This window comes from Girardinichthys multiradiatus, chromosome 14 (genome assembly GCF_021462225.1).
Source record: "Girardinichthys multiradiatus isolate DD_20200921_A chromosome 14, DD_fGirMul_XY1, whole genome shotgun sequence".
Classification (NCBI taxonomy): Eukaryota; Metazoa; Chordata; class Actinopteri; order Cyprinodontiformes; family Goodeidae; genus Girardinichthys; species Girardinichthys multiradiatus.
Genome location: NC_061807.1, coordinates 7,098,134 through 7,124,390, shown reverse-complemented (window position 1 = coordinate 7,124,390; position 26,257 = coordinate 7,098,134). Strand labels below are relative to the sequence as shown.

General features: G+C 42.7%; 2 protein-coding genes across 3 annotated transcripts; one reads left to right on the top strand and one right to left on the bottom strand.

Annotated features, from left to right (window-relative positions):
- Positions 1-1,718: 1,718 nt before the first annotated feature.
- Positions 1,719-24,436, bottom strand: si:ch73-375g18.1 (kinesin-like protein KIF1C). Its single transcript, XM_047386456.1, has 16 exons — positions 24,307-24,436; positions 14,892-14,903; positions 10,842-10,969; positions 10,674-10,753; positions 10,507-10,582; positions 9,190-9,269; positions 8,906-9,000; positions 7,773-7,856; positions 7,500-7,680; positions 7,278-7,350; positions 7,100-7,198; positions 6,704-6,865; positions 6,319-6,591; positions 6,149-6,238; positions 5,838-6,063; positions 1,719-4,487 (listed from the first exon to the last, which is right to left on the bottom strand). Exons 1-16 carry the CDS (start codon positions 24,434-24,436, stop codon positions 3,697-3,699), a joined length of 2,580 nt encoding a protein of 859 aa, XP_047242412.1. The 3' UTR covers positions 1,719-3,696.
- LOC124880607 lies at positions 13,778-25,316 on the top strand. Of its 2 annotated transcripts, XM_047385880.1 has the most exons (4): positions 13,778-14,193; positions 14,674-14,709; positions 24,333-24,674; positions 24,951-25,316. In XM_047385880.1, the coding sequence occupies exons 1-4, from the start codon at positions 14,133-14,135 to the stop codon at positions 25,166-25,168; spliced, it is 657 nt and encodes a 218-aa protein (XP_047241836.1). In that variant the 5' UTR covers positions 13,778-14,132; the 3' UTR covers positions 25,169-25,316. The 2 variants fall into 2 exon arrangements, with proteins under 2 accessions (XP_047241836.1, XP_047241837.1); XM_047385881.1 differs by lacking the exon at positions 14,674-14,709.
- The last annotated feature ends 941 nt before the right edge of the window (positions 25,317-26,257 follow it).

The following is a 26,257-nucleotide window of genomic DNA, read 5'->3' as shown; positions in this document are numbered from 1 at the left end:
AGTTCTTCCTGCCACCAGAACTACCAGTTCTTCCTGCCACCAGAACTACCAGTTCTTCCTGCCACCGGAACTACCAGTTCTTCCTGCCACCAGAACTACCAGTTCTTCCTGCCACCGGAACTACCAGTTCTTCCTGCCACCAGAACTACCAGTTCTTCCTGCCACCGGAACTACCAGTTCTTCCTGCCACCAGAACTACCAGTTCTTCCTGCCACCAGAACTACCAGTTCTTCCTGCCACCAGAACTACCAGTTCTTCCTGCCACCAGAACTACCAGTTCTTCCTGCCACCAGAACTACCAGTTCTTCCTGCCACCAGAACTACCAGTTCTTCCTGCCACCAGAACTACCAGTTCTTCCTGCCACCAGAACTACCAGTTCTTCCTGCCACCAGAACTACCAGTTCTTCCTGCCACCAGAACTACCAGTTCTTCCTGCCACTGCTACAAACTGAGCTCGGTCCTGCTGCAATTCAATCAATTTCTCGGCACGTTTGCAATGTAATGCACTGCAGACGTGCACAGCGCCCCCTACCGAACAAGATGGGTAGCTCGGTCAGCAGGGAGCTGAGGAAGAGCGGCTGCTGACGTCACTCTTCTGCGCCCGCAGCTCAGAATGCTTTTTCGTTTTCGAGTTCTGGGCAGTACTTTGAGGGCAGATCACGAAAACGAAAAAGCAATGTCTGCTTTGTTTTCTTTTTGATTATGGCATAAAATGTGCAGTCATGAAGAAGAAAATGCAAATGCAAATAGGATGATTGATTACTAATTTTATTTATGGGTCAAATAATGCAGCCACATTCTTAAAATGAAAAAGCATTTCTGAAAATGCTTTTTCATTTGAAATATGGTAACAATCTGCTTCCATAGAATATATCCAGTAAATGCTGTGTAATTCAGCTGGTAAAGGTTAAACAGAACATTAGCTTCTAACTGGACCCGACCTGATTTAACTGGGTTTTTATATTTCATATTGATTTGCTGCCACGTCCTTCCTGTGCCTGCTGGTTTGCACCTAGACACACTTTATAATTTTCTGGACGTTGAATAAGTGTAGTGTTGATGATTCAACTTTAATTCTCCATCAAATAACACTCACGCATTGACCTGGTCTCTGCCTCGCCGACTCTCGCTACTTTGCAGCAGCAACATTATTTATTTTCTGCTTAAATATGTGCTGATGTTCTCCATATGCCATATCAATATTTCTAATTGCATCTGTGAGAAATATGTACTTCCTTATTTCCTCCCGTTGCCATGGTGAATCGTGTTATCTGCCTTCCATTGATCAGGACTTCTTATTTACTCGTGCTGAACTCAAGGTTAATTTGACTCAGAGTTGAGTAACCTAACTGTTCCTCGTGTTCTGAAACCGACAACCCTGAGTATCACAGAGCTGAGTAGGTCTACTCAGGGTATGTGCTTTCTACTCAGAGTTCGTTATCCCTGCTTCCTGAAACAGACTTTTTATGAAGAATTATATTAAAACAATCTTTCTCAGAGTTACTGAGTGAATAACTATGAAAGACTGACAGAAAACAAATCATTTCTGCCACTTTGACTTTAAATAAAGTGTTTATTTGTAACAGTATGGTGTCGGTACTTTAATAAAGCCCCTGTGCAGCATTGGTTGTTTTGTCTGTATGGCTGTTTACAGAGGATTGATCCCTTTCAGCCACCATACCACTGAAAGAACCACACACAGTGAAACAGGAGGCGGTTTGCTTTGATTCTTGACAGTTTATTGCCATCGTGTTGTCTGCAGGTAGATCCTGAGATTGGTTCCTGAAACAACAACCCAAGACAGACAGAAAAAACCCGAGGAGCTCTGAGCCAAAACGATATAGTTTATATCATGTTTAAATCCTGGATGACATCCACCCTCTTCTGTGACATCATAGACTCAGAGGATGTGATTGGTGCAAAGGTATGGGGTGAGTGGGCGGGGCAGTCCGTGAGGAGAATTCAAGAATGTTCCGGAATCAGGGTCCCCTCATCATTCCCAAACAGCAAATAACAATCAGCTTTATAAAGAAATAAAAACAAATTTAAAATAAAAAGAGTTCATCTTGAAACTCTCACACCTCCATCACATCCACACAGAGAGGAAGATACAAGACAGCGACCAAGCTCCTTTAGCAGCATCCAGAAGAACCAAATATTAATGATGACACTTATAGCTTCATAATAATTATAACCATGATACATGATGACATCATTAACCATTGGCCGAGGATGTGGGAGGGGCTAAAATATGCAGCACAAAAAGCGAATGACTACACGAAGTAAAACAGCCAATCAGAGGCTCAAACTGGAAATAATCAGAAACTGTTAGAAAGGCCGAAGGAGAAAACTACATTTCCCATCAGGCCTGGCGCTACAAGTGGGTTTCAGAATTGTCCTGTGATTGGTGGATTTAAGGCAGAAACTAGATGCTCTATGGAGCTACCAGAACAAAACACTGTTTTGTTTGTGTCATCATCAATCCCCTTCCTGCAGGAGGGAGCGCTCCTATTGGTTAGTTTAACCATTTCCTTAAAATGAATACATCCCTAAAGTCTCCAAACAGTTTGGCATTCCTGTCGTCTTCTCCCAGAATGCTTTGCTCTGAGTGGACCTGATCCTTACAGCAGGATTTAAACTCCACGAAACATCAACTATTACTCCGTAACACACATTTATCACACATCCACCGCCTTCTGTATATGTATCACTACATCTCCCAGAATTCCCTCCAACAAACCCTACATTACCTGGATTCTTCCATTGTTTTCCTCTCCCATTATGTAAGACAATTTACTCTCATTTTCCCATGATTGCCTGTAACTTTGAAGGCACTGTCAGCACATATAATGATATTTTTTAAATTCATCTCCGTTGAAACATAAAGAAGAACAGATAAACTTCAGATATACACACAGCTCTTTACCATGCTCACCTGTCAGGTAAAAACATCCTACACGCCTCCTCCTAAAATATGCCATACCCTCTGGGGCCTGCAGGAGTCGCCACAGAGCGTATTCTTTGGTTTGCAGCTGTTGAGTATGCAGCATTCAGGTGAAATAGGAAATATCAGCCTCATGTCTTCAGAGAAACTGGCTGAAAGGTTCAAACGGTGCTTCAGTAATGAAAAACGACGACTGCGTTTGAATTTATTTAAAATGAATGCAAATCTAGCAGCTATTCTTCAGCGCAATGATCAGGTTGTGAGCTTGCACATTAGAAAAATCTGAATATTAAAAATGTGCCTTAATTACATGACATGAATAAGCTCTCATTAGAGAGGTTTAGCTCTAACATTAGGAAGCGCTGTTCAGGCTGAACTTGCAGTAGACCCATAAACTCACCACCCTGCCTGTGAACTGAACTACGTGCTCCATCTTTATGAACCATCTTCACCTGCAGACTTTAAGGCTCCAGGTTACAAACAGCTGATCAGGATCAGAACATCAGCAGATCTCAGATGAATCAAAGTAAATAAGTGAATATGAAACGACAGACGACGAACAACTGAGAATAAAATAAAAACCTAAACTGTGCGACCATTAAAACTCAAACACACACAGCAGGACAGACGACTGTGGATGTGCGTGACCTTACTTTCCATTTAGTTCTGCTGAAAAAGTGCTGAAAACACACACTCACACGGTCTGTTCTTTACAGCATGAGGATCCCGCAGCCAATCAGAGGCCTCTGTGTCACATGACATTATTCTCCTTGTTGTTCTTCAGGTCCGGGGCGCTGAACTGCCGTCTCATTCTGGGCGGGGTGGTGAAGCCCCACCCAGCAGGTGGAGGCCCCACCCCAATAAGCATGTCGGGGGGGAGAGGCAGGGGTCCGGAGCGAGGCAGGCTGTGGTAGTTGGGGTGAGGCTGGAATGGTGCATTGTGGATGTTGTAGTATGGGTGGGGGTGGAACTGATGGTGCTGGTGCTGATTATAGTAGAAGCTCCCTCCTCCTCCTCCTCTCACTCCCCTCTCCCCGCCTCCACTAGGGGACTCCCCCCTCCTCTGTCTCAGTCGCCCCTGGTGACCGCTGTTACCCCCACCGTACTGCTGGTCACTGTTGTGGGTGGAGCTGTCCAGGGAGTTGCGGCGTTGACGCCGCTGGAAGTTTTGGTTGTTACCCTGCTGGTTGAGGTGGAAGCCACCCTGGTTGCCTTGGTTACGTTGTTGCCAAGCACGATGAGGGCTGGGTGTGCGCATGCGTGGGGGTGTAGCAGGGAAGGGGAGGGGTAGGAGGGGCGGAGGCTGACCCTGAGGAGGAGGCGGAGGTGTGAGGGAACCTCCTCTGTTCTCCTGCTCCTCACCATCTTCTTCTCCTCCTCCCTCTCCTCCCAGACCCAGTGCCTGCAGGGCCTCGCTGGCTGGTCCCCATGACAACCGGTGGGCGGGGTTACTTTTGAAGGGGAACTTCAGTTTGCATTCCTGGGGAGGGATGAAGCGGCCGGTCCCAGGAAGATGAACGGGAACGATGGGGGTGCTCGGACCTGCAGGGAAGGAGACGCACACTATGACCTTATTCTGCTCCTCACACATGTTGTAATCTTCATGTATGTAGAGTACGTTCCCCCCAGGTCAGGCATGGTTCTCATCATGTACAAAAACACATCCTTATCTCCACGGACGTCCACCGGACATGTCCGCGCAAAGCTCAATTTTCACAACCACGTACGCGGTGTCACGTAATAAACTGCTCAGCGGGAAAAAGTCTCCACATCGAACCGTTTAAAATGTGACACACTGGTCGCGCAGCATCACGGCCACTCTCTGCCTCGCACTGACAGCCGGTTTCCTCTTCTTCCTCCCTAATCTGGTTTGAAGACTTTAACACCACCTTTTCTTCTCGTTTTTCCAAATCAACAAGGAAAATTAGCTCTGCTTTCCCGTCTGGGGACGCCATGGCAGGAAGTGTGGGAAAGTATGTAGGAAATTGGTACGCTCAACTTTGAAGCCTCGAACGGCCGCAGACAGCGCGCTCACAGTACGCCAGACTATGTTCTGTCCTCAAGACATTTTCACATGTTGTCACATTAAAACCACAAACTGAAAGTCATTTATTTCACAAAAAAAAAGGTTTTTTGTCTCTTCCAGCTTTGAACATCACTAGACTCAAACTCCTTTGCAAAATACTTCAAAGACTGGATGGAAATTAAAAATGTCCTGCCACAGATTCATAGTTGAATTTAGGTCTAGACTTTGACTAAGCCATTCCAACACGTGCATCTGTTCAAGTCTAAACCATCCCATCATGTCTCTGTATGTTTAGGGTGGTTGTCCTGCTGGAAGGTGAACCTCCACCCTAGTCTCAGGTCTTCTGCAGCTTCGAACAGGTTTTACTCCAGGATTGTCCTGGATTTAGCTCCATCCATCTTTGCATTAACTCCTACCAGCTTCTAGATCCCCACAGCATGATGCTGCCACCACCATGTTTCACTGTGGGGGTGGTGTGTTTAGCATGATGTTCAGTGTTAGGTTTTCACATCATCAATGTAGTCCAAAAGGTTCTCTCCATGTCCAGATGCTGGATTTCTGAGAGATGTTCCCAGCTTGGGATGTTGTAGAACCTAACCCTGCCTTAAGCTAAACCAGAACTTTCTCCCTGACCTGTCTGCTGTGTTCCTTGGTCTTCATGATGCTGTTTGTTCTGTAATGTTCTCTACCTCTGACGCCCTTAAAGAAGTTGTATGCTGACATTAAATTGGACTCGTCAATAACGTTGAATATCATGCATCATCTTCCTGTTACATAAAAACCTGATAAACCACCAAACTGTACAGAAGTATGAGGGGTATGAATACTTTTATCAAGAACTGTACCGTACCCCCTCCCTCACAAACCTTGGCTCTGGTTCTGTCCTCTCAGTTTCTTGGTGATGTTCTGCTTCTGGAGGTTCTGGATTCGCTGCTGTTCCTGCTTCAGCCAGCGGAGGCGCCCTCTCCTGAAAGCTGGGTCCTCCTCCATAAGACGCTGAACTCTGACCTCCGGCAGGTCATTGCTGTCATCAAGACCACCTCCTCCCTCTCTCTGCAGAGACTCGCCTCCTTCCCCATTCATGTCGTCGTCCTGGAAACGAGTCGGACCAATGAGGATTCAGCTAGAACGCTGAGGATCTGCTGACAGAGAGGGACCTGAGAAGGTGGGAACCAACCTGAACCGGTATGATGCTCTCCATCTTGATCATTCTGTCTCTCAGAGCTTTGATCTCCTCATCCTTCATGTTGTTCTGGAGCTTCACCTCCTGCAGGAGTCACAGAAGGTTCTTCATTAGCTCCACTGCAGCAGGCAGCAGCTGCAGATGAAGCTGCAGTAAAAACCTACCTCCAGGATATCCGTCAGCTTATCGATGTGAGCCTTCAGGTCGTACACTTTTCCCTTCTGTCCTCCCTCGCTCGTTTCTCCTCCTCCCTCCTCAGTGGGAGGGCTCCTCTCTTCCCCAATGCCCACGGTGTCGCAGACGTCCTGGGCCACGGCCTTCCAGCTCTCCTTCTCGTTGGAGTCCTTCTTGGCGTACATGCGGCAGAGCTCCTTCATCTTGACGATGGACAGTGCCTCGATTTCCTGACGGGAGTGACGGAAGTCTCCCAGAGCCACCTGAGGGGGGCGTCACACACAGACACAGGCTGTGAAACGGGTTCAAGCTTTGCACATAATGAGAAGATGTGTTTGTTCCTGAGAAGAAGAGATCATGTGGTGTGTCTGAGACCTCGTAACAGATTTCCTTGACGGCCTGCATCCTCAGATCCTCCATGGTGACCCGTTTGGGGTCTTTGCTGATCCTCCTCCTCTGCGGGATCTGATAGACCCGGAGAGGTTCCCTCCTCTTCCCGCTGCTGGGGAGACCACAGCGCTTCACGATGGTCTGCACCTGGACACAAACACACAGTTAGTGGTCCCTAAGTGACCCGCCTGATTTTGAACATTTGTTCTGCACATCGATACAGCTGCAAACTCAGTAATCAGTCTCATCCTGCAGTCCTGCAGAGTTCTGATGATGGTAAAGACTTTCTGAACACGATGCAGTTGGAATGGGATGGGATCAAACCTGCTTTGTTAAAACGTTCCTCGGTTAAACTGACTGATCTGGATGGTGTTCTCCTACCTTGTTGGCTGGTAGCTTCTCTCTCAGGGAGGAGATCAGCCTCCAGCTCTCCTCACAGGAGCGTTTGTCAGAGTCGTCTCCGCTGTCGCTGTCTGCGTACTGAGCACAGAACCACAGAGTTGAGCTGCTGGAGCTGATTATCAGCTGTTTGTTAGGAGAAAAACTGAGATAAACCTACCAGTCTGTGCTGCTCCAGCAGCAGGTCAGCCTCCTCCTTCTCCTTACGGTACTGAGTCTCCACATCCTGTAATCTGCAGCACACCAGGCACTCAGAACAGATTTGTATCAGGATGCAGCTCAGATATCTTATTTAAAAACTGTTTTGCTCTCATAAACTGCAAGACAAGCAATGAAAATAAAATCTTCATTCCTTCTCCTTGCACCTCAGGTTTCCCCATACCTCTTCTCCATCTCCAGTTTGATGTCGATGCCTTGTTTCTCCAGCAGCTCCTTCTGAGCGTAGTTCCAGTCCTCCGGCTCCTCCTGCTGCTCGGCTGTGGCGCTGCGCTCCCTCTCCAGCCTCGCCTGCTCCGGATGGTTGAACCTGAACACGTGATTCTTCCCCATCACAATGCGGTTTCCTAGCAACGTACAGGTACACAGGAAGTGTGCAGAGGCAGGTGGAACATGTTGCCGTTTCATGAAACCGATGCTGATGCTCAGTAAATCTGACCTTGCTTCAGAATGACAGCCTCCGTGATCTGCTTCCCGTTCACGTACGTCTCAGCTCCCACTAACGGCTCCAGAATGACCTCCACTGCAGAAAGAAGAAGAGCTTTCACATCCAGTTCACCTTTGTTCATTAGAGAACATATCCAGGATTGATTGTTTCATCAGAACATGTTTCAGAACCTGCAGAACCATCCGTCTGAAGATCAATAATGAAGAAGCTTTTACAGAACGAGAAGAAACACGAGCTCCAACAATAATGATGTCTTTCTAACATGATCAAACCTCCTGTTAAGTAGCTCCAGTTACAGCCTGAAGAGAAACTAACTGTTTATCTGCAGCTGAAACATCTGATGAGGAAACTTCTCCACATCAGGAGCTTCTTTCTTATTTTCATTTATTTAAGAAAAAACCCAAACAGTTGCTTTCGTATGGATGCAGTTTGAAGCTGCTGCAGCAGAGAGAGGAAGCTGAGGATGACAGGGGTACAGGGACCCAGTAGGGAGGATGACGAGGGTCGGGTGATGGGGTACAGAGGTCACATGGTCATTATTATCTGTATTATCTGTTAGACGATACCTGACAGACCTCCAGGCAGCTTTGACAGAAAGAGAAGAAGAGAGAGTCACCCAGTGAAAACAGACACACAGAAGCTTTCCCACTGATTCAGACTGAAGCTCCTGCCCCAGGCTTCATATAAGAACCTCCATCCTGAAGCCAACAAGGTCACAGCCAGAGAAGGCTCAGAGGGGGGCCAGATGGGGCCCACTGATAATCTCACCAAAAAAAAACTAAAGGAAGAGTTTCAGGAGTTTTATTTGGCTGCTGTCACAGATAAGGAGCTAAGTTTAGAGAGAATGATGGATATTTAAAAAGCACGAGCTAGAAAGGATCAAAACAAATAAAGAACTTTATTTAAATGATACTTTGAAACAATGACTGACCTTTATGAAAGTCTATTAACATAAAACTATATGAAAAAGTTCAAGTTCCTGTGAGATTCATGAAATCTTTGAGAAAGTTCAACCAGCAGAGGGCGCTCCGACACAGAAAAGAGCTGTTAGTACTGATCCACACAGAGAACCTGTCCAATCAGGTTTGACCCTGAGACAAACAGAGAGACAGATGGAGTCTCACCTTCTCCCTGCTCGTTGGTCTCACTGACAAAAACACAGTGGATCTCTTTAATGAATTGACCTGAAAGTTTGATGTCCACGTCCTGCTGTCCAACCCTGAGACACACACAGTAAACAGTGAGCAACAATGATGCACTCGAACAAAACAGGCAGTTTAAAAGACGACCGATCAGGTGAATTACAGCTTAGAGCTTCTGACTGTTCATATTCAGTTCATCTGGAGACCTTTGACCTTTATCATTCAGACAGCAACAGGTAGAAAGACCGAGCTCTGACGTCTCTGACCTGGTGACTCCTTCCTTGATGTAGTAGAGGAGACACTCAGACATCAGAGGGTCTTCATTCAGGTTGACCAGGTGAGGCGTCTGAAACACATGAATATGACTTTATTTCATCATTTCTCTGTTTAATTTGCCCTGAAGTCATTTCATTATTAACGTCCCATGGACCCGTTTCATGTCCCAGACAGGAAGCAGCAGAGTCCGTTTACAGACCGCAGAGAAGTCTGACTGCTTGGGACTCACAGAACCGGTCCCCAGGTGGTTCTGTAAGCGACCCAGATTGGCCCAATGAGGTCAGTGCAGAAATCAAACAAGTCACTAATCTATAGGTGTTTCAATGCAGCAGCACAAGATATTAATCTGGAATAAATGAACATAAATGATTTCATGATATTCAGTAATGATCAAATCTTAACAGAGATTATTCTGGGATGAACAATGTTCAGGTTAAAAGACTGAAACAAGTTTCTGGGAGGTAGAACCGACTGTAATAGTTGATAAAACCAGACATTTTAGAAGAAAAACCCATGAAACTCGTTCTAGTCGTCTCTAAGTGTCCCACACAGGACTTGGTGTGGATGTATGAAGGAATATATGGAAAACCAACGCTAAGCTGGTAGGATTCATTATTCAACTGTTTTAGTCAAACTTAAAGTACAAAACTTCAAATACTTGACTGCAGAAATCTGTTCAGAGGTTGTTTAAAATGAAAGGAACAAAGTAAGAAGTTCTAGAAGTAAAAGGTTCAGACAACAATGAAAGGTCAGCAGAGGTCAACAGGTCAGGAGATATTAACACCATCCCATCATTCGTCTCTAATAAACATAGTTTTAGTAGAATAACTCTAGTTTTGTTAAATGATGTTCTTCTATTTATTTTTCATGAACTTGATTAAAATGTGTTTATTAATATTAAATGAATCTGTTATATTTCATGGATTTCTACTGATTCATTTACTGCTTAGTTTGTGGAGAACAGGTTAAGGACCAAAACATCATCGTTGCATCTGACTAAACCTGCAGAGAAACAAGACCTTCACCACTGAGGAACATCAGCAGAACTTTCTGATCCAAACTCTAGAGGCAATGAGGTCTTTTTACAACAATCCCAGCATGACTTGTTCAGATCTTTGTCTTTGTTTGAATGTCTTCTATGACCAGCAGCAAAGATTAATCATCTTATTATGTTGCAGGAATAACGCCGTCCATCTTATTAGCTCCATCCCACCACAACAGTCCCAGTTCTGGTACGGCCCACCTCTGGAAGAACAGGACCGGTTCTGACTGAGGGGAATGGATGGATATTAGAGGGATAAACTCACTCCTTTAGGAGAGAAAACTCCCAGAGTTCCTCCATCCTCCTTTATGGACACGCCCATCTCTGCCAGCAGCGACTCTCTGAAGGACACACACAGTTTCCCACATATTCTTCATAAAGAGACTAAATGAACCACTGAAAGGCGATAAACCCAGAGGTGAGAGATGTTACCTCTCCAGACGGATGGATTCTGTCTTCCTCAGTTTCTCCTCCCAGGTCTCGTTCAGCTCAGCGATGATTTTCTCCGTTTCCTGAAACAGACACCAGGATTCTTCAGGTCTGAGAAGCTCCAAAGCTCAGAGTTTACAGATGAAATAAAGCTTTTAATTCATGTCCTACCATCAGTCTCTCAGCGGCTTCCTCTTTACTGATGGTTTCCGTAGCGACTGCCTCCTCTGCATCCTCTCCGTTCTGGATGAGGTGATCAGGTTCAGCAGGTGTGTCTCCTGCAGGTGAAGCTTCAGCCTCTGCAGAGGAAGCATGTATGAAATATGTATTAATGCAGTATTTAACTGGGGGGGTCAGCTGCAGACGCTCCATCAGCCTCTAACTGTTCATAAACTGGGCCATCAAAATGTATCTATAAAAGTCCATTTCATTGGTGCCAAGAAAGCCAACAAACGTATTTAAACTGAAACAACCGTTTTATTATTGAAAGCCACTGCAGATAACTTCTGTCACACAAGAATGTTCCAAGTTTTAAAGGATTGGGTTTGAGTGGACAGGAAATGAAAGACCCAAACTGAGTTCTTCAACAATAATCGGGTCAGAGATGCGTCTCCATGGAAATGAAAGAGACTGGAAACTTCATGGAGCAGAGCTGAATGAATGAATGATGTTTATTAAAAAGAATTAGTCATGAAGACTAGTTTTCATCTATAGGTGAGCAAATAAAACACCGTAAATATACGTCTGATGCATTCAAATACACACAAAAGCAGCTCCATTTAAATAATAAATCTGTTTAAATAAAAACACATGAAACACATGAACAATAATTCATTACAATACATTAAAACAGATATAAGAATCAAATAACCAGTGGCTGCACAACTGATTATAAGTTAGTTACTGGAGAATGATTTAAGAGACACAAATGTTCTTCTATTTTCTGGTCATTTATTCCAGTCATGAGAGGCTTTCACTGACCAAACGTAGTCCGTCTCAAAGGTACGGTAAGGTCCCCCCTCACAGTAGCTCTGCTTCAAGGTTTTAAAGACCAGAGATGGCAAGCATGATCTTATTCTCCCAACTCAAATGAAGATGAAGAAGATGTCTGGTTGAAATCTTCCAGAAATGATTCCTTACATGTTGATCTTTATCATCTGTTGGGACAGTATCTCCACAGGCTTCAGGTGGAATGGTAGCCTGTCCCCAACTTGTTCAACATGTGAGCAAAGAAATCGCAGCATTCATCAGGATTTTTGCAACATTCAGACATGCAGTAAACCTTAAAATTTCAAGGTGAAAAAAGGTGTTTCTGTTCTCTTCCTAACGGGATGTTTAAAAGTTAAATCTGTAGAAAACAAATCCAGGCATTTAAACTGTAATCTTTTCACCAAGAATAAATATGTCTGGGTCAGGTGTACTTTCTGGCTTTTTAGTAACAGACAAACAGACAGACATTCTTATTATACTTGTCTTAAAATTGACACAGACGGCTCTAGAAATACAGAGGAGTATGTGGGAACAGAACTTTACATCCCAGAGGTCCAAACACGCATGTCCAACCCTGTCGGATCAACCGTCAGTGTTCCCAGCAGCAATCATCAGCCGAAAACCACCAAAGATGAGAAAGGAAGAAAATTATACCAAATGTAAAAACAGTAACAAAGAATTTTGGTCTCTGCTCCTGAGCAGGTCCGACCGAGACCGGGTCCGGACCACATGTGACGTGAACAGACTGCTGTTCACTGATTGGCTGTGGGTCCAGGAGACATGAGAAGGTTTTCGTTGGGGTCACTGCAGGGAGAAGTTAATGAAACTAAGAGCAACTACAATAATATTAAGAACCACAGTGGCTGGACCGGGTCAAACCCAAATGTAATTTAACCATTTAGTGACCATAATTCAGCCTGCAGGCTGAAAGAAAAGAAAATGAATGACATGCAGGTAGGGGGCGCTGTAGTTAATAACATCCTAAACCAGCTGATCACACATAAAATCAGCTGTTCAGACACACAAACATTTCCTCCAAAACACACAAAACCAGCATGACCCAGCGGGTTTGGTTCTGACATTTAATGACGGTCCTCCAGAGAACCAGCGTCTGCAGGAGGAGGCAGCAGGCAGAGAGCAGCTGCCTCTAATCAGACTGTCTGCATCGGGTCAAACTGGAGGAAGACCTGCTGAATCCAAAGAGCACGAAGATCCAACATCCAACCTAAAATTAACTTCACCGCGGTCTTAGGTCCATGGTTCTGGTCTGTAAAGTCCTGGTTGTCCTGATTGCCATGGAGGAGACAAGAACTTTCTCAAAAAGCCCAAAATGTTAACTTCTTCAGGGACACTTTGGAGCTTCAGCATCCAGACAGCAGCATCTCTGCTTCTCCTAACAGGAATGTTGGGAACAGAGGACGACCTTGAGGTCATCAGGATTAGAAACAAAGTTTGGTTTTTATTCTTAACACTAAAAACTGAGTTCAGTAGGTGGAGGCTATGACGTAACAAACTCATGTACAGTAGGTGGCGCTGTGCATCTATCAGGTTGTTGTTTGCGATCCGTAATTAAGAACTAGAAGTTTGGAGAATCCAGAAGCTGAAAAGGCGGACCTCCATCCAAGAAGCCCGCGCTGGTTCGGTCAGAGTGTTCGGCAGTGATGGCGAGATGAAGCCTCCTGAAGCTCTTTCTTTCTGGGCCCAAAGGAACCAGACGCTGTAACAGATTGGCCCAGTTCAGCTGAATGGGAACCAGCACCGGAGCGCCGTCACTGTTTGACCCTGAATCACGTGGTAGGGCCGGCCAATAAGATCACCTCATACGTCATTAACACGAGGCTCGTGCTTCACAGAAGGTCTGCCTGGACCCACGCGCCGAACCATAGGTCCACTGGACTCATCACTGGACTCATCACTGGACTCATCACTGGACTCATCACTGGACTCATCACTGGACTCATCACTGGTGTTCGGTTCTCCTCGGTCCATAGCGGGTTTACTCTGTTCTGGGCGGGTCCACCTTCCTCGGTCCGGCTGCAGCTCTGGAAACGGAACCATCAGTTGCTGCGGCTCCAAGAAGCGTCTAAGAAGCAGACATGCGCAGAGCGAGGTGTGGTACCGTCCAACGGGTTGCTGCAGTTCTTTCTGTGTGGGTTTAATGTTGGGTTCTAGATGGAAACATGTTGAGTCTGTGTGATGGTTCTGCGTCCTAGAACAGGTTCGGTCTGAACGTGAATCAGTTCTGTGTTTCTTGATCAAACCGATGCATTCTGGACCTGCCTGAAATGGATCTAATGGGTTCTGATTGACCACCAGCTGCTATGACACGTTGGACATATAAATGAACGCTGCTGGAGCGGTTCTGGTTTTGCACACGGCCCATAAAACAGTTCCGTGTGCAAAGGCAGAATTGCGTCACCAAGAAACCCAAACAAACAAACCGAGCCGCCTGCAGGTCCAGAAGCTGCAGAAATGAGGGTTTTTCTCCGGGTTTTTCTCGTCCTCCTGTCTTCAGCTTACTGCGCGCTGCAAGGTAAAATGGACCCCGAACCTCCTGGGACCAGTCCGCTGGTTTCCATGACAGTTGAAATGTAAACATGCATGAAGAGGCCGATGCTGCGCAGTCAGAACAGGTTCTGTGTGAGATCAGGTTCTGTTTGAGATCAGGTTCGGTGTTCCTCCTCGAAATGGACCGGTTTCATCTGGGATCTTAAGTCCCGGAGCGATTCTTTAGGGGGAGGAAAAGACTCGTTTTAAGACCGTTCAGCCGCTCGGAACCATCAGAACCTTGGTTGTTTATGTCGTTTTTCTGCCCCAGTGGCGCAGAAAGTGGGTGTGCGCTGTTTGCAACACATAGAGGCTGCACCAGAGAGGGCGTCCGAACCCCCAATAGAAGAAATGTTTTTCTAGTTTTCTATATTTAACAGCATGAAATGATCAATAACAAAGTGGCACTGATTAGACGCCCCTCTGCTCCTTCACCTCCCCTCCTATCCTCTCCCTTCCCACACAGGTGACTTGGGGACATGCCCCCAGGAGAACCTCTCAGGTGTGTCTTTTTATTTTAAATCTTAGACTACCTCGTAGTGCACTGGACAAGAAGATGGAGCAGCAGAAAACCAAGTTATCAGGGGCGCAAATCAGAAAAAGGATGATGGCGGGATGAAAAAAATCATTTCAATGTGGTAGAAAGATAGTAGGAAAGTAGAAAGATGGTAGGAACCACTTGACCTCGAGCGTCTCCTACAGACGACCAGAAGCAGTTCAGGGTCTCATGTCATTTTTTCACTTCCATGTTTTAATAAAGTCTCCTTTAGCTGCTCAGAAAGGCCTCCTACTCCATCTTCTTCTTCTTCTCTTTCCTTTAAACTTATTAGTACTTCTTCATGTTTTAATAAAGTGTCCTTTAGCTGCTCAGAAAGGCTTCCTACTCCATCTTCTTCTTCTTCTCTTTCTTTTAAACTTATTAGTACTTCTTCATGTTTTAATAAAGTGTCCTTTAGCTGCTCAGAAAGGCCTCCTACTCCATCTTCTTCTTCTTCTCTTTCCTTTAAACTTATTAGTACTTCTTCATGTTTTCATAAAGTGTCCTTTAGCTGCTCAGAAAGGCCTCCTACTCCATCTTCTTCTTCTTCTCTTTCCTTTAAACTTATTAGTACTTCTTCATGTTTTAATAAAGTCTCCTTTAGCTGCTCAGAAAGGCCTCCTACTCCATCTTCTTCTTCTTCTCTTTCTTTTAAACTTATTAGTACTTCTTCATGTTTTAATAAAGTGTCCTTTAGCTGCTCAGAAAGGCCTCCTACTCCATCTTCTTCTTCTTCTCTTTCTTTTAAACTTATTAGTACTTCTTCATGTTTTAATAAAGTGTCCTTTAGCTGCTCAGAAAGGCCTCCTACTCCATCTTCTTCTTCTTCTCTTTCCTTTAAACTTATTAGTACTTCTTCATGTTTTAATAAAGTGTCCTTTAGCTGCTCAGAAAGGCCTCCTACTCCATCTTCTTCTTCTTCTCTTTCTTTTAAACTTATTAGTACTTCTTCATGTTTTAATAAAGTGTCCTTTAGCTGCTCAGTAAGGCCTCCTACTCCATCTTCTTCTTCTTCTCTTTCTTTTAAACTTATTAGTACTTCTTCATGTTTTAATAAAGTGTCCTTTAGCTGCTCAGAAAGGCCTCCTACTCCATCTTCTTCTTCTTCTCTTTCTTTTAAACTTATTAGTACTTCTTCATGTTTTAATAAAGTCTCCTTTAGCTGCTCAGAAAGGCCTCCTACTCCATCTTCTTCTTCTTCTCTTTCTTTTAAACTTATTAGTACTTCTTCATGTTTTAATAAAGTGTCCTTTAGCTGCTCAGTAAGGCCTCCTACTCCATCTTCTTCTTCTTCTCTTTCCTTTAAACTTATTAGTACTTCTTCATGTTTTAATAAAGTCTCCTTTAGCTGCTCAGAAAGGCCTCCTACTCCATCTTCTTCTTCTTCTCTTTCTTTTAAACTTATTAGTACTTCTTCATGTTTTAATAAAGTGTCCTTTAGCTGCTCAGTAAGGCCTCCTACTCCATCTTCTTCTTCTTCTCTTTCCTTTAAACTTATTAGTACTTCTTCATGTTTTAATAAAGTCTCCTTTAGCTGCTCAGAAAGGCCTCCTACTCCATCTTCTTCTTCTTCTCTTTCCTTTAAACTTATTAGTACTTCTTCATGTTTTAATAAAGTCTCCTTTAGCTGCTCAGAAAGGCCTCCTACTCCATCTTCTTCTTCTTCTCTTTCTTTTAAACTTATTAGTACTTCTTCATGTTTTAATAAAGTCTCCTTTAGCTGCTCAGAAAGGCCTCCTACTCCATCTTCTTCTTCTTCTCTTTCCTTTAAACTTATTAGTACTTCTTCATGTTTTAATAAAGTCTCCTTTAGCTGCTCAGAAAGGCCTCCTACTCCATCTTCTTCTTCTTCTCTTTCTTTTAAACTTATTAGTACTTCTTCATGTTTTAATAAAGTCTCCTTTAGCTGCTCAGAAAGGCCTCCTACTCCATCTTCTTCTTCTTCTCTTTCTTTTAAACTTATTAGTACTTCTTCATGTTTTAATAAAGTGTCCTTTAGCTGCTCAGAAAGGCCTCCTACTCCATCTTCTTCTTCTTCTCTTTCTTTTAAACTTATTAGTACTTCTTCATGTTTTCATAAAGTGTCCTTTAGCTGCTCAGAAAGGCCTCCTACTCCATCTTCTTCTTCTTCTCTTTCTTTTAAACTTATTAGTACTTCTTCATGTTTTAATAAAGTCTCCTTTGGCTGCTCAGAAAGGCCTCCTACTCCATCTTCTTCTTCTTCTCTTTCCTTTAAACTTATTAGTACTTCATGTTTTAATAAAGTGTCCTTTAGCTGCTCAGAAAGGCCTCCTACTCCATCTTCTTCTTCTTCTCTTTCTTTTAAACTTATTAGTACTTCTTCATGTTTTAATAAAGTCTCCTTTAGCTGCTCAGTAAGGCCTCCTACTCCATCTTCTTCTTCTTCTCTTTCCTTTAAACTTATTAGTACTTCTTCATGTTTTAATAAAGTCTCCTTTAGCTGCTCAGAAAGGCCTCCTACTCCATCTTCTTCTCTTTCTTTTAAACTTATTAGTACTTCTTCATGTTTTAATAAAGTCTCCTTTAGCTGCTCAGAAAGGCCTCCTACTCCATCTTCTTCTTCTTCTCTTTCCTTTAAACTTATTAGTACTTCTTCATGTTTTAATAAAGTCTCCTTTAGCTGCTCAGAAAGGCCTCCTACTCCATCATCTTCTTCTTCTCTTTCCTTTAAACTTATTAGTACTTCTTCATGTTTTAATAAAGTGTCCTTTAGCTGCTCAGAAAGGCCTCCTACTCCACCTTCTTCTTCTTCTCTTTCCTTTAAACTTATTAGTACTTCTTCATGTTTTCATAAAGTCTCCTTTAGCTGCTCAGAAAGGCCTCCTACTCCACCTTCTTCTTCTTCTCTTTCCTTTAAACTTATTAGTACTTCTTCATGTTTTAATAAAGTCTCCTTTAGCTGCTCAGAAAGGCCTCCTACTCCATCTTTTTCTTCTTCTCTTTCCTTTAAACTTATTAGTACTTCTTCATGTTTTAATAAAGTCTCCTTTAGCTGCTCAGAAAGGCCTCCTACTCCATCTTTTTCTTCTTCTCTTTCCTTTAAACTTATTAGTACTTCTTCATGTTTTCATAAAGTCTCCTTTAGCTGCTCAGAAAGGCCTCCTACTCCACCTTCTTCTTCTTCTCTTTCCTTTAAACTTATTAGTACTTCTTCATGTTTTCATAAAGTCTCCTTTAGCTGCTCAGAAAGGCCTCCTACTCCATCTTCTTCTTCTTCTCTTTCCTTTAAACTTATTAGTACTTCTTCATGTTTTAATAAAGTCTCCTTTAGCTGCTCAGAAAGGCCTCCTACTCCATCTTCTTCTTCTTCTCTTTCTTTTAAACTTATTAGTACTTCTTCATGTTTTAATAAAGTCTCCTTTAGCTGCTCAGAAAGGCCTCCTACTCCATCTTCTTCTTCTTCTCTTTCCTTTAAACTTATTAGTACTTCTTCATGTTTTAATAAAGTCTCCTTTAGCTGCTCAGAAAGGCCTCCTACTCCATCTTCTTCTTCTTCTCTTTCTTTTAAACTTATTAGTACTTCTTCATGTTTTAATAAAGTCTCCTTTAGCTGCTCAGAAAGGCCTCCTACTCCATCTTCTTCTTCTTCTCTTTCCTTTAAACTTATTAGTACTTCTTCATGTTTTCATAAAGTGTCCTTTAGCTGCTCAGAAAGGCCTCCTACTCCATCTTCTTCTTCTTCTCTTTCTTTTAAACTTATTAGTACTTCTTCATGTTTTAATAAAGTCTCCTTTAGCTGCTCAGTAAGGCCTCCTACTCCATCTTCTTCTTCTTCTCTTTCCTTTAAACTTATTAGTACTTCTTCATGTTTTAATAAAGTCTCCTTTAGCTGCTCAGTAAGGCCTCCTACTCCATCTTCTTCTTCTTCTCTTTCCTTTAAACTTATTAGTACTTCTTCATGTTTTCATAAAGTCTCCTTTAGCTGCTCAGAAAGGCCTCCTACTCCATCTTCTTCTTCTTCTCTTTCTTTTAAACTTATTAGTACTTCTTCATGTTTTCATAAAGTGTCCTTTAGCTGCTCAGAAAGGCCTCCTACTCCATCTTCTTCTTCTTCTCTTTCTTTTAAACTTATTAGTACTTCTTCATGTTTTCATAAAGTCTCCTTTAGCTGCTCAGAAAGGCCTCCTACTCCATCTTCTTCTTCTTCTCTTTCCTTTAAACTTATTAGTACTTCTTCATGTTTTAATAAAGTCTCCTTTAGCTGCTCAGAAAGGCCTCCTACTCCATCTTCTTCTTCTTCTCTTTCCTTTAAACTTATTAGTACTTCTTCATGTTTTAATAAAGTCTCCTTTAGCTGCTCAGAAAGGCCTCCTACTCCATCTTCTTCTTCTCTTTTCTTTAAACTTATTAGTACTTCTTCATGTTTTAATAAAGTCTCCTTTAGCTGCTCAGAAAGGCCTCCTACTCCATCTTCTTCTTCTTCTCTTTCCTTTAAACTTATTAGTACTTCTTCATGTTTTAATAAAGTCTCCTTTAGCTGCTCAGAAAGGCCTCCTACTCCATCTTCTTCTTCTTCTCTTTCCTTTAAACTTATTAGTACTTCTTCATGTTTTAATAAAGTCTCCTTTAGCTGCTCAGAAAGGCCTCCTACTCCATCTTCTTCTTCTTCTCTTTCCTTTAAACTTATTAGTACTTCTTCATGTTTTCATAAAGTCTCCTTTAGCTGCTCAGAAAGGCCTCCTACTCCATCTTCTTCTTCTTCTCTTTCTTTTAAACTTATTAGTACTTCTTCATGTTTTAATAAAGTCTCCTTTAGCTGCTCAGAAAGGCCTCCTACTCCATCTTCTTCTCTTTCCTTTAAACTTATTAGTACTTCTTCATGTTTTAATAAAGTGTCCTTTAGCTGCTCAGTAAGGCCTCCTACTCCACCTTCTTCTTCTTCTCTTTCTTTTAAACTTATTAGTACTTCTTCGTGTTTTAATAAAGTCTCCTTTAGCTGCTCAGAAAGGCCTCCTACTCCATCTTCTTCTTCTTCTCTTTCCTTTAAACTTATTAGTACTTCTTCATGTTTTAATAAAGTCTCCTTTAGCTGCTCAGAAAGGCCTCCTACTCCATCTTCTTCTTCTTCTCTTTCCTTTAAACTTATTAGTACTTCTTCATGTTTTAATAAAGTCTCCTTTAGCTGCTCAGAAAGGCCTCCTACTCCATCTTCTTCTTCTTCTCTTTCCTTTAAACTTATTAGTACTTCTTCATGTTTTAATAAAGTCTCCTTTAGCTGCTCAGAAAGGCCTCCTACTCCATCTTCTTCTTCTTCTCTTTCCTTTAAACTTATTAGTACTTCTTCATGTTTTAATAAAGTCTCCTTTAGCTGCTCAGTAAGGCCTCCTACTCCATCTTCTTCTTCTTCTCTTTCTTTTAAACTTATTAGTACTTCTTCATGTTTTAATAAAGTCTCCTTTAGCTGCTCAGAAAGGCCTCCTACTCCATCTTCTTCTTCTTCTCTTTCCTTTAAACTTATTAGTACTTCTTCATGTTTTAATAAAGTCTCCTTTAGCTGCTCAGAAAGGACTCCTACTCCATCTTCTTCTTCTTCTCTTTCCTTTAAACTTATTAGTACTTCTTCATGTTTTCATAAAGTCTCCTTTAGCTGCTCAGAAAGGCCTCCTACTCCATCTTCTTCTTCTTCTCTTTCCTTTAAACTTATTAGTACTTCTTCATGTTTTAATAAAGTCTCCTTTAGCTGCTCAGAAAGGCCTCCTACTCCATCTTCTTCTTCTTCTCTTTCCTTTAAACTTATTAGTACTTCTTCATGTTTTAATAAAGTCTCCTTTAGCTGCTCAGAAAGGCCTCCTACTCCACCTTCTTCTTCTTCTCTTTCTTTTAAACTTATTAGTACTTCTTCATGTTTTCATAAAGTCTCCTTTAGCTGCTCAGAAAGGCCTCCTACTCCATCTTCTTCTTCTTCTCTTTCTTTTAAACTTATTAGTACTTCTTCATGTTTTAATAAAGTGTCCTTTAGCTGCTCAGAAAGGCCTCCTACTCCACCTTCTTCTTCTTCTCTTTCTTTTAAACTTATTAGTACTTCTTCATGTTTTCATAAAGTCTCCTTTAGCTGCTCAGAAAGGCCTCCTACTCCATCTTCTTCTTCTTCTCTTTCTTTTAAACTTATTAGTACTTCTTCATGTTTTAATAAAGTGTCCTTTAGCTGCTCAGAAAGGCCTCCTACTCCATCTTCTTCTTCTTCTCTTTCCTTTAAACTTATTAGTACTTCTTCATGTTTTAATAAAGTGTCCTTTAGCTGCTCAGAAAGGCCTCCTACTCCACCTTCTTCTTCTTCTCTTTCTTTTAAACTTATTAGTACTTCTTCATGTTTTCATAAAGTCTCCTTTAGCTGCTCAGAAAGGCCTCCTACTCCATCTTCTTCTTCTTCTCTTTCCTTTAAACTTATTAGTACTTCTTCATGTTTTAATAAAGTGTCCTTTAGCTGCTCAGAAAGGCCTCCTACTCCACCTTCTTCTTCTTCTCTTTCTTTTAAACTTATTAGTACTTCTTCATGTTTTCATAAAGTCTCCTTTAGCTGCTCAGAAAGGCCTCCTACTCCATCTTCTTCTTCTTCTCTTTCTTTTAAACTTATTAGTACTTCTTCATGTTTTAATAAAGTCTCCTTTAGCTGCTCAGAAAGGCCTCCTACTCCATCTTCTTCTTCTTCTCTTTCCTTTAAACTTATTAGTACTTCTTCATGTTTTCATAAAGTCTCCTTTAGCTGCTCAGAAAGGCCTCCTACTCCACCTTCTTCTTCTTCTCTTTCTTTTAAACTTATTAGTACTTCTTCATGTTTTCATAAAGTCTCCTTTAGCTGCTCAGTAAGGCCTCCTACTCCATCTTCTTCTTCTTCTCTTTCTTTTAAACTTATTAGTACTTCTTCATGTTTTAATAAAGTCTCCTTTAGCTGCTCAGAAAGGCCTCCTACTCCATCTTCTTCTTCTTCTCTTTCCTTTAAACTTATTAGTACTTCTTCATGTTTTAATAAAGTCTCCTTTAGCTGCTCAGAAAGGCCTCCTACTCCATCTTCTTCTTCTTCTCTTTCCTTTAAACTTAGTACTTCTTCATGTTTTAATAAAGTCTCCTTTAGCTGCTCAGAAAGGCCTCCTACTCCATCTTCTTCTTCTTCTCTTTCCTTTAAACTTATTAGTACTTCTTCATGTTTTAATAAAGTGTCCTTTAGCTGCTCAGAAAGGCCTCCTACTCCACCTTCTTCTTCTTCTCTTTCTTTTAAACTTATTAGTACTTCTTCATGTTTTCATAAAGTCTCCTTTAGCTGCTCAGAAAGGCCTCCTACTCCATCTTCTTCTTCTTCTCTTTCTTTTAAACTTATTAGTACTTCTTCATGTTTTAATAAAGTGTCCTTTAGCTGCTCAGAAAGGCCTCCTACTCCATCTTCTTCTTCTTCTCTTTCCTTTAAACTTATTAGTACTTCTTCATGTTTTAATAAAGTGTCCTTTAGCTGCTCAGAAAGGCCTCCTACTCCACCTTCTTCTTCTTCTCTTTCTTTTAAACTTATTAGTACTTCTTCATGTTTTCATAAAGTCTCCTTTAGCTGCTCAGAAAGGCCTCCTACTCCATCTTCTTCTTCTTCTCTTTCCTTTAAACTTATTAGTACTTCTTCATGTTTTAATAAAGTCTCCTTTAGCTGCTCAGAAAGGCCTCCTACTCCATCTTCTTCTTCTTCTCTTTCCTTTAAACTTATTAGTACTTCTTCATGTTTTAATAAAGTCTCCTTTAGCTGCTCAGAAAGGCCTCCTACTCCATCTTCTTCTTCTTCTCTTTCCTTTAAACTTATTAGTACTTCTTCATGTTTTAATAAAGTGTCCTTTAGCTGCTCAGAAAGGCCTCCTACTCCACCTTCTTCTTCTTCTCTTTCTTTAAACTTATTAGTACTTCTTCATGTTTTCATAAAGTCTCCTTTAGCTGCTCAGAAAGGCCTCCTACTCCATCTTCTTCTTCTTCTCTTTCCTTTAAACTTATTAGTACTTCTTCATGTTTTAATAAAGTCTCCTTTAGCTGCTCAGTAAGGCCTCCTACTTCATCTTCTTCTTCTTCTCTTTCTTTTAAACTTATTAGTACTTCTTCATGTTTTAATAAAGTGTCCTTTAGCTGCTCAGAAAGGCCTCCTACTCCATCTTCTTCTTCTTCTCTTTCCTTTAAACTTATTAGTACTTCTTCATGTTTTAATAAAGTGTCCTTTAGCTGCTCAGAAAGGCCTCCTACTCCATCTTCTTCTTCTTCTCTTTCCTTTAAACTTATTAGTACTTCTTCATGTTTTAATAAAGTGTCCTTTAGCTGCTCAGAAAGGCCTCCTACTCCACCTTCTTCTTCTTCTCTTTCTTTTAAACTTATTAGTACTTCTTCATGTTTTCATAAAGTCTCCTTTAGCTGCTCAGAAAGGCCTCCTACTCCATCTTCTTCTTCTTCTCTTTCCTTTAAACTTATTAGTACTTCTTCATGTTTTAATAAAGTCTCCTTTAGCTGCTCAGAAAGGCCTCCTACTCCATCTTCTTCTCTTTCCTTTAAACTTATTAGTACTTCTTCATGTTTTAATAAAGTGTCCTTTAGCTGCTCAGAAAGGCCTCCTACTCCATCTTCTTCTTCTTCTCTTTCTTTTAAACTTATTAGTACTTCTTCATGTTTTAATAAAGTCTCCTTTAGCTGCTCAGAAAGGCCTCCTACTCCATCTTCTTCTTCTTCTCTTTCCTTTAAACTTAGTACTTCTTCATGTTTTAATAAAGTCTCCTTTAGCTGCTCAGAAAGGCCTCCTACTCCATCTTCTTCTTCTTCTCTTTCCTTTAAACTTATTAGTACTTCTTCATGTTTTAATAAAGTCTCCTTTAGCTGCTCAGAAAGGCCTCCTACTCCATCTTCTTCTTCTTCTCTTTCTTTTAAACTTATTAGTACTTCTTCATGTTTTAATAAAGTCTCCTTTAGCTGCTCAGTAAGGCCTCCTACTCCATCTTCTTCTCTTTCCTTTAAACTTATTCGTGCTTCTTCATGTTTTAATAAAGTCTCCTTTAGCTGCTCAGTAAGGCCTCCTACTCCATCTTCTTCTCTTTCCTTTAAACTTATTAGTACTTCTTCATGTTTTAATAAAGTCTCCTTTAGCTGCTCAGTAAGGCCTCCTACTCCATCTTCTTCTCTTTCCTTTAAACTTATTAGTACTTCTTCATGTTTTAATAAAGTCTCCTTTAGCTGCTCAGAAAGGCCTCCTACTCCATCTTCTTCTTCTTCTCTTTCCTTTAAACTTATTCGTGCTTCTTCATGTTTTCCATTTCATTGAACATTTTTACATTTTGAAGCTAAAATAATTGAAAGAGAATCTGAAGAGATTCTGAAGAGATTCTCAGTACAAACGGCTCTGAAAGGCTTTCATTCTGCTTCAGTCGGGGATGACCTGGAACTCCCAGACCTCGGTGACCTCTGACCCTCTCGTCATGCAGAATCTTAGACTGCTCTGGCGCACTAGACTGAGGTGGCATCGTTGATTAGATATATTTCAGGCGTTAGATCGTAGTCCAGTATGTAGCAGCTGCAGAGGAAGGTTCTAACTCGGTTCTGTTATCTGGTTCTTCCAGCTCGCCTGGAGGTGAGAGGAAAACTTGGACAGAACGTCTCCCTGGGGTGTCGGGGACCCACAGATGCAGACGTCAAAGTCTTCACCTGGACCAAAGACGGTCATGACCCTGATTACGTTTTTTTCTACCGTAACAATCGCTCATACGCGTCCCACCAGCACCAGTCTTTCAGGGGACGAGTGGGTCTGACACACTCTTCATCCTTGAAGGATGGAGACTTCTCAGTGGTTCTACAGAACCTCAGCAGGATGGATGCAGGAACCTACGAGTGTCGGATTGTCACCAGGAACCCAGGAGGAGAAGATGGACTGTTTCAGAACTCCATCAACCTCACGGTCTCAGGTGAGGGTCCAGGTGTGGACGGGTCTGCTGCTTTGAATCTGGGTGCCGTGAAAACGACCTTCTTAGTTTATGTTGTAACAACATTTCTGAGATGTTCTTGTTTTATAACGGAGAAGATCTCCTTGGTGTGAAGAGAAAACGGTTCAATGTTGCAGACCAGTGAACAGAGACTATAGATCCACTGGGATCCTTCAGGTCATCTCTGAGTGGAGGATTAGGATCAGTTGATGAACCTACTTCATGATGTTAGATGAACATCTTGTTTCTGTTCTGCAGGAAACGAAGAGGAGCAACCCAAGGAGAGAGGAGAGGAGGCTGGAGGAGACCAGAGGATGACCGATGGAACTGATGTGTTCCTGTTTGCTGGAGTTGGATTCTGTCTGATCGTGGTTCTTCTGATTATTGGTTGTTGGGTTCTCAAAAAGTCTGCAGGGTTCAGATCTGGCAGCTTCTCAGAGAAACGTTCTCCTGAAGCCCAGCAAGCGATGGTCTGAATGTAGAAACGTTTATTGCTGCTATGATTTAGAGCTGCTTTATGAACGCGGAGCACCTTCTACTGTAGCTTGGAGCAAAGCCTCCATCATTCTAGTCTTAGATCTCTCTGCTCACCTGGTTCAGACGGTTACAGGGTCAGAACCAGGGTCAGGACCAGGGTCAGAACCAGGGTCCGAACCAGGACCAGGGTCAGGACCAGGGTCCGAACCAGGACCAGGGTCAGGACCAGGGTCAGAACCAAGGTCAGGACTAGGGTCAGGACCAGGGTCTGAACCAGGGTCCGAACCAGGACCAGGGTCAGAACCAAGGTCAGGACTAGGGTCAGGACCAGGGTCTGAACCAGGGTCAGGACCAGGGTCAGGACTAGAGTCAGGACCAGGGTCCGAACCAGGACCAGGGTCCGAACCAGGACCAGGGTCAGGACCAGGGTCAGGACTAGAGTCAGGACCAGGGTCAGGACTAGAGTCAGGACCAGGGTCCAAACCAGACATAGAACCAGGGTCAGGTCTAGAGTCAGGACCAGGGTCAGGACCAGGGTCCGAACCAGGACCAGGGTCAGGACCAGGGTCCGAACCAGGACCAGGGTCAGGACCAGGGTCAGAACCAAGGTCAGGACTAGGGTCAGGACCAGGGTCTGAACCAGGGTCCGAACCAGGACCAGGGTCAGAACCAAGGTCAGGACTAGGGTCAGGACCAGGGTCTGAACCAGGGTCAGGACCAGGGTCAGGACCAGGGTCAGGACTAGAGTCAGGACCAGGGTCCGAACCAGGACCAGGGTCAGGACCAGGGTCAGGACTAGAGTCAGGACCAGGGTCAGGACTAGAGTCAGGACCAGGGTCAGGACTAGAGTCAGAACCAGGGTCAGGACTAGAGTCAGGACCAGGGTCAGGACTAGAGTCAGGACCAGGGTCCAAACCAGACATAGAACCAGGGTCAGGTCTAGAGTCAGGACCAGGGTCAGGACCAGGGTCCGAACCAGGACCAGGGTCAGGACCAGGGTCCGAACCAGGACCAGGGTCAGAACCAGACTTAGATTAAAGGTTTTTAACATGAATTATTTTCCTGTAGCTCCCATTGGATCAGATCCA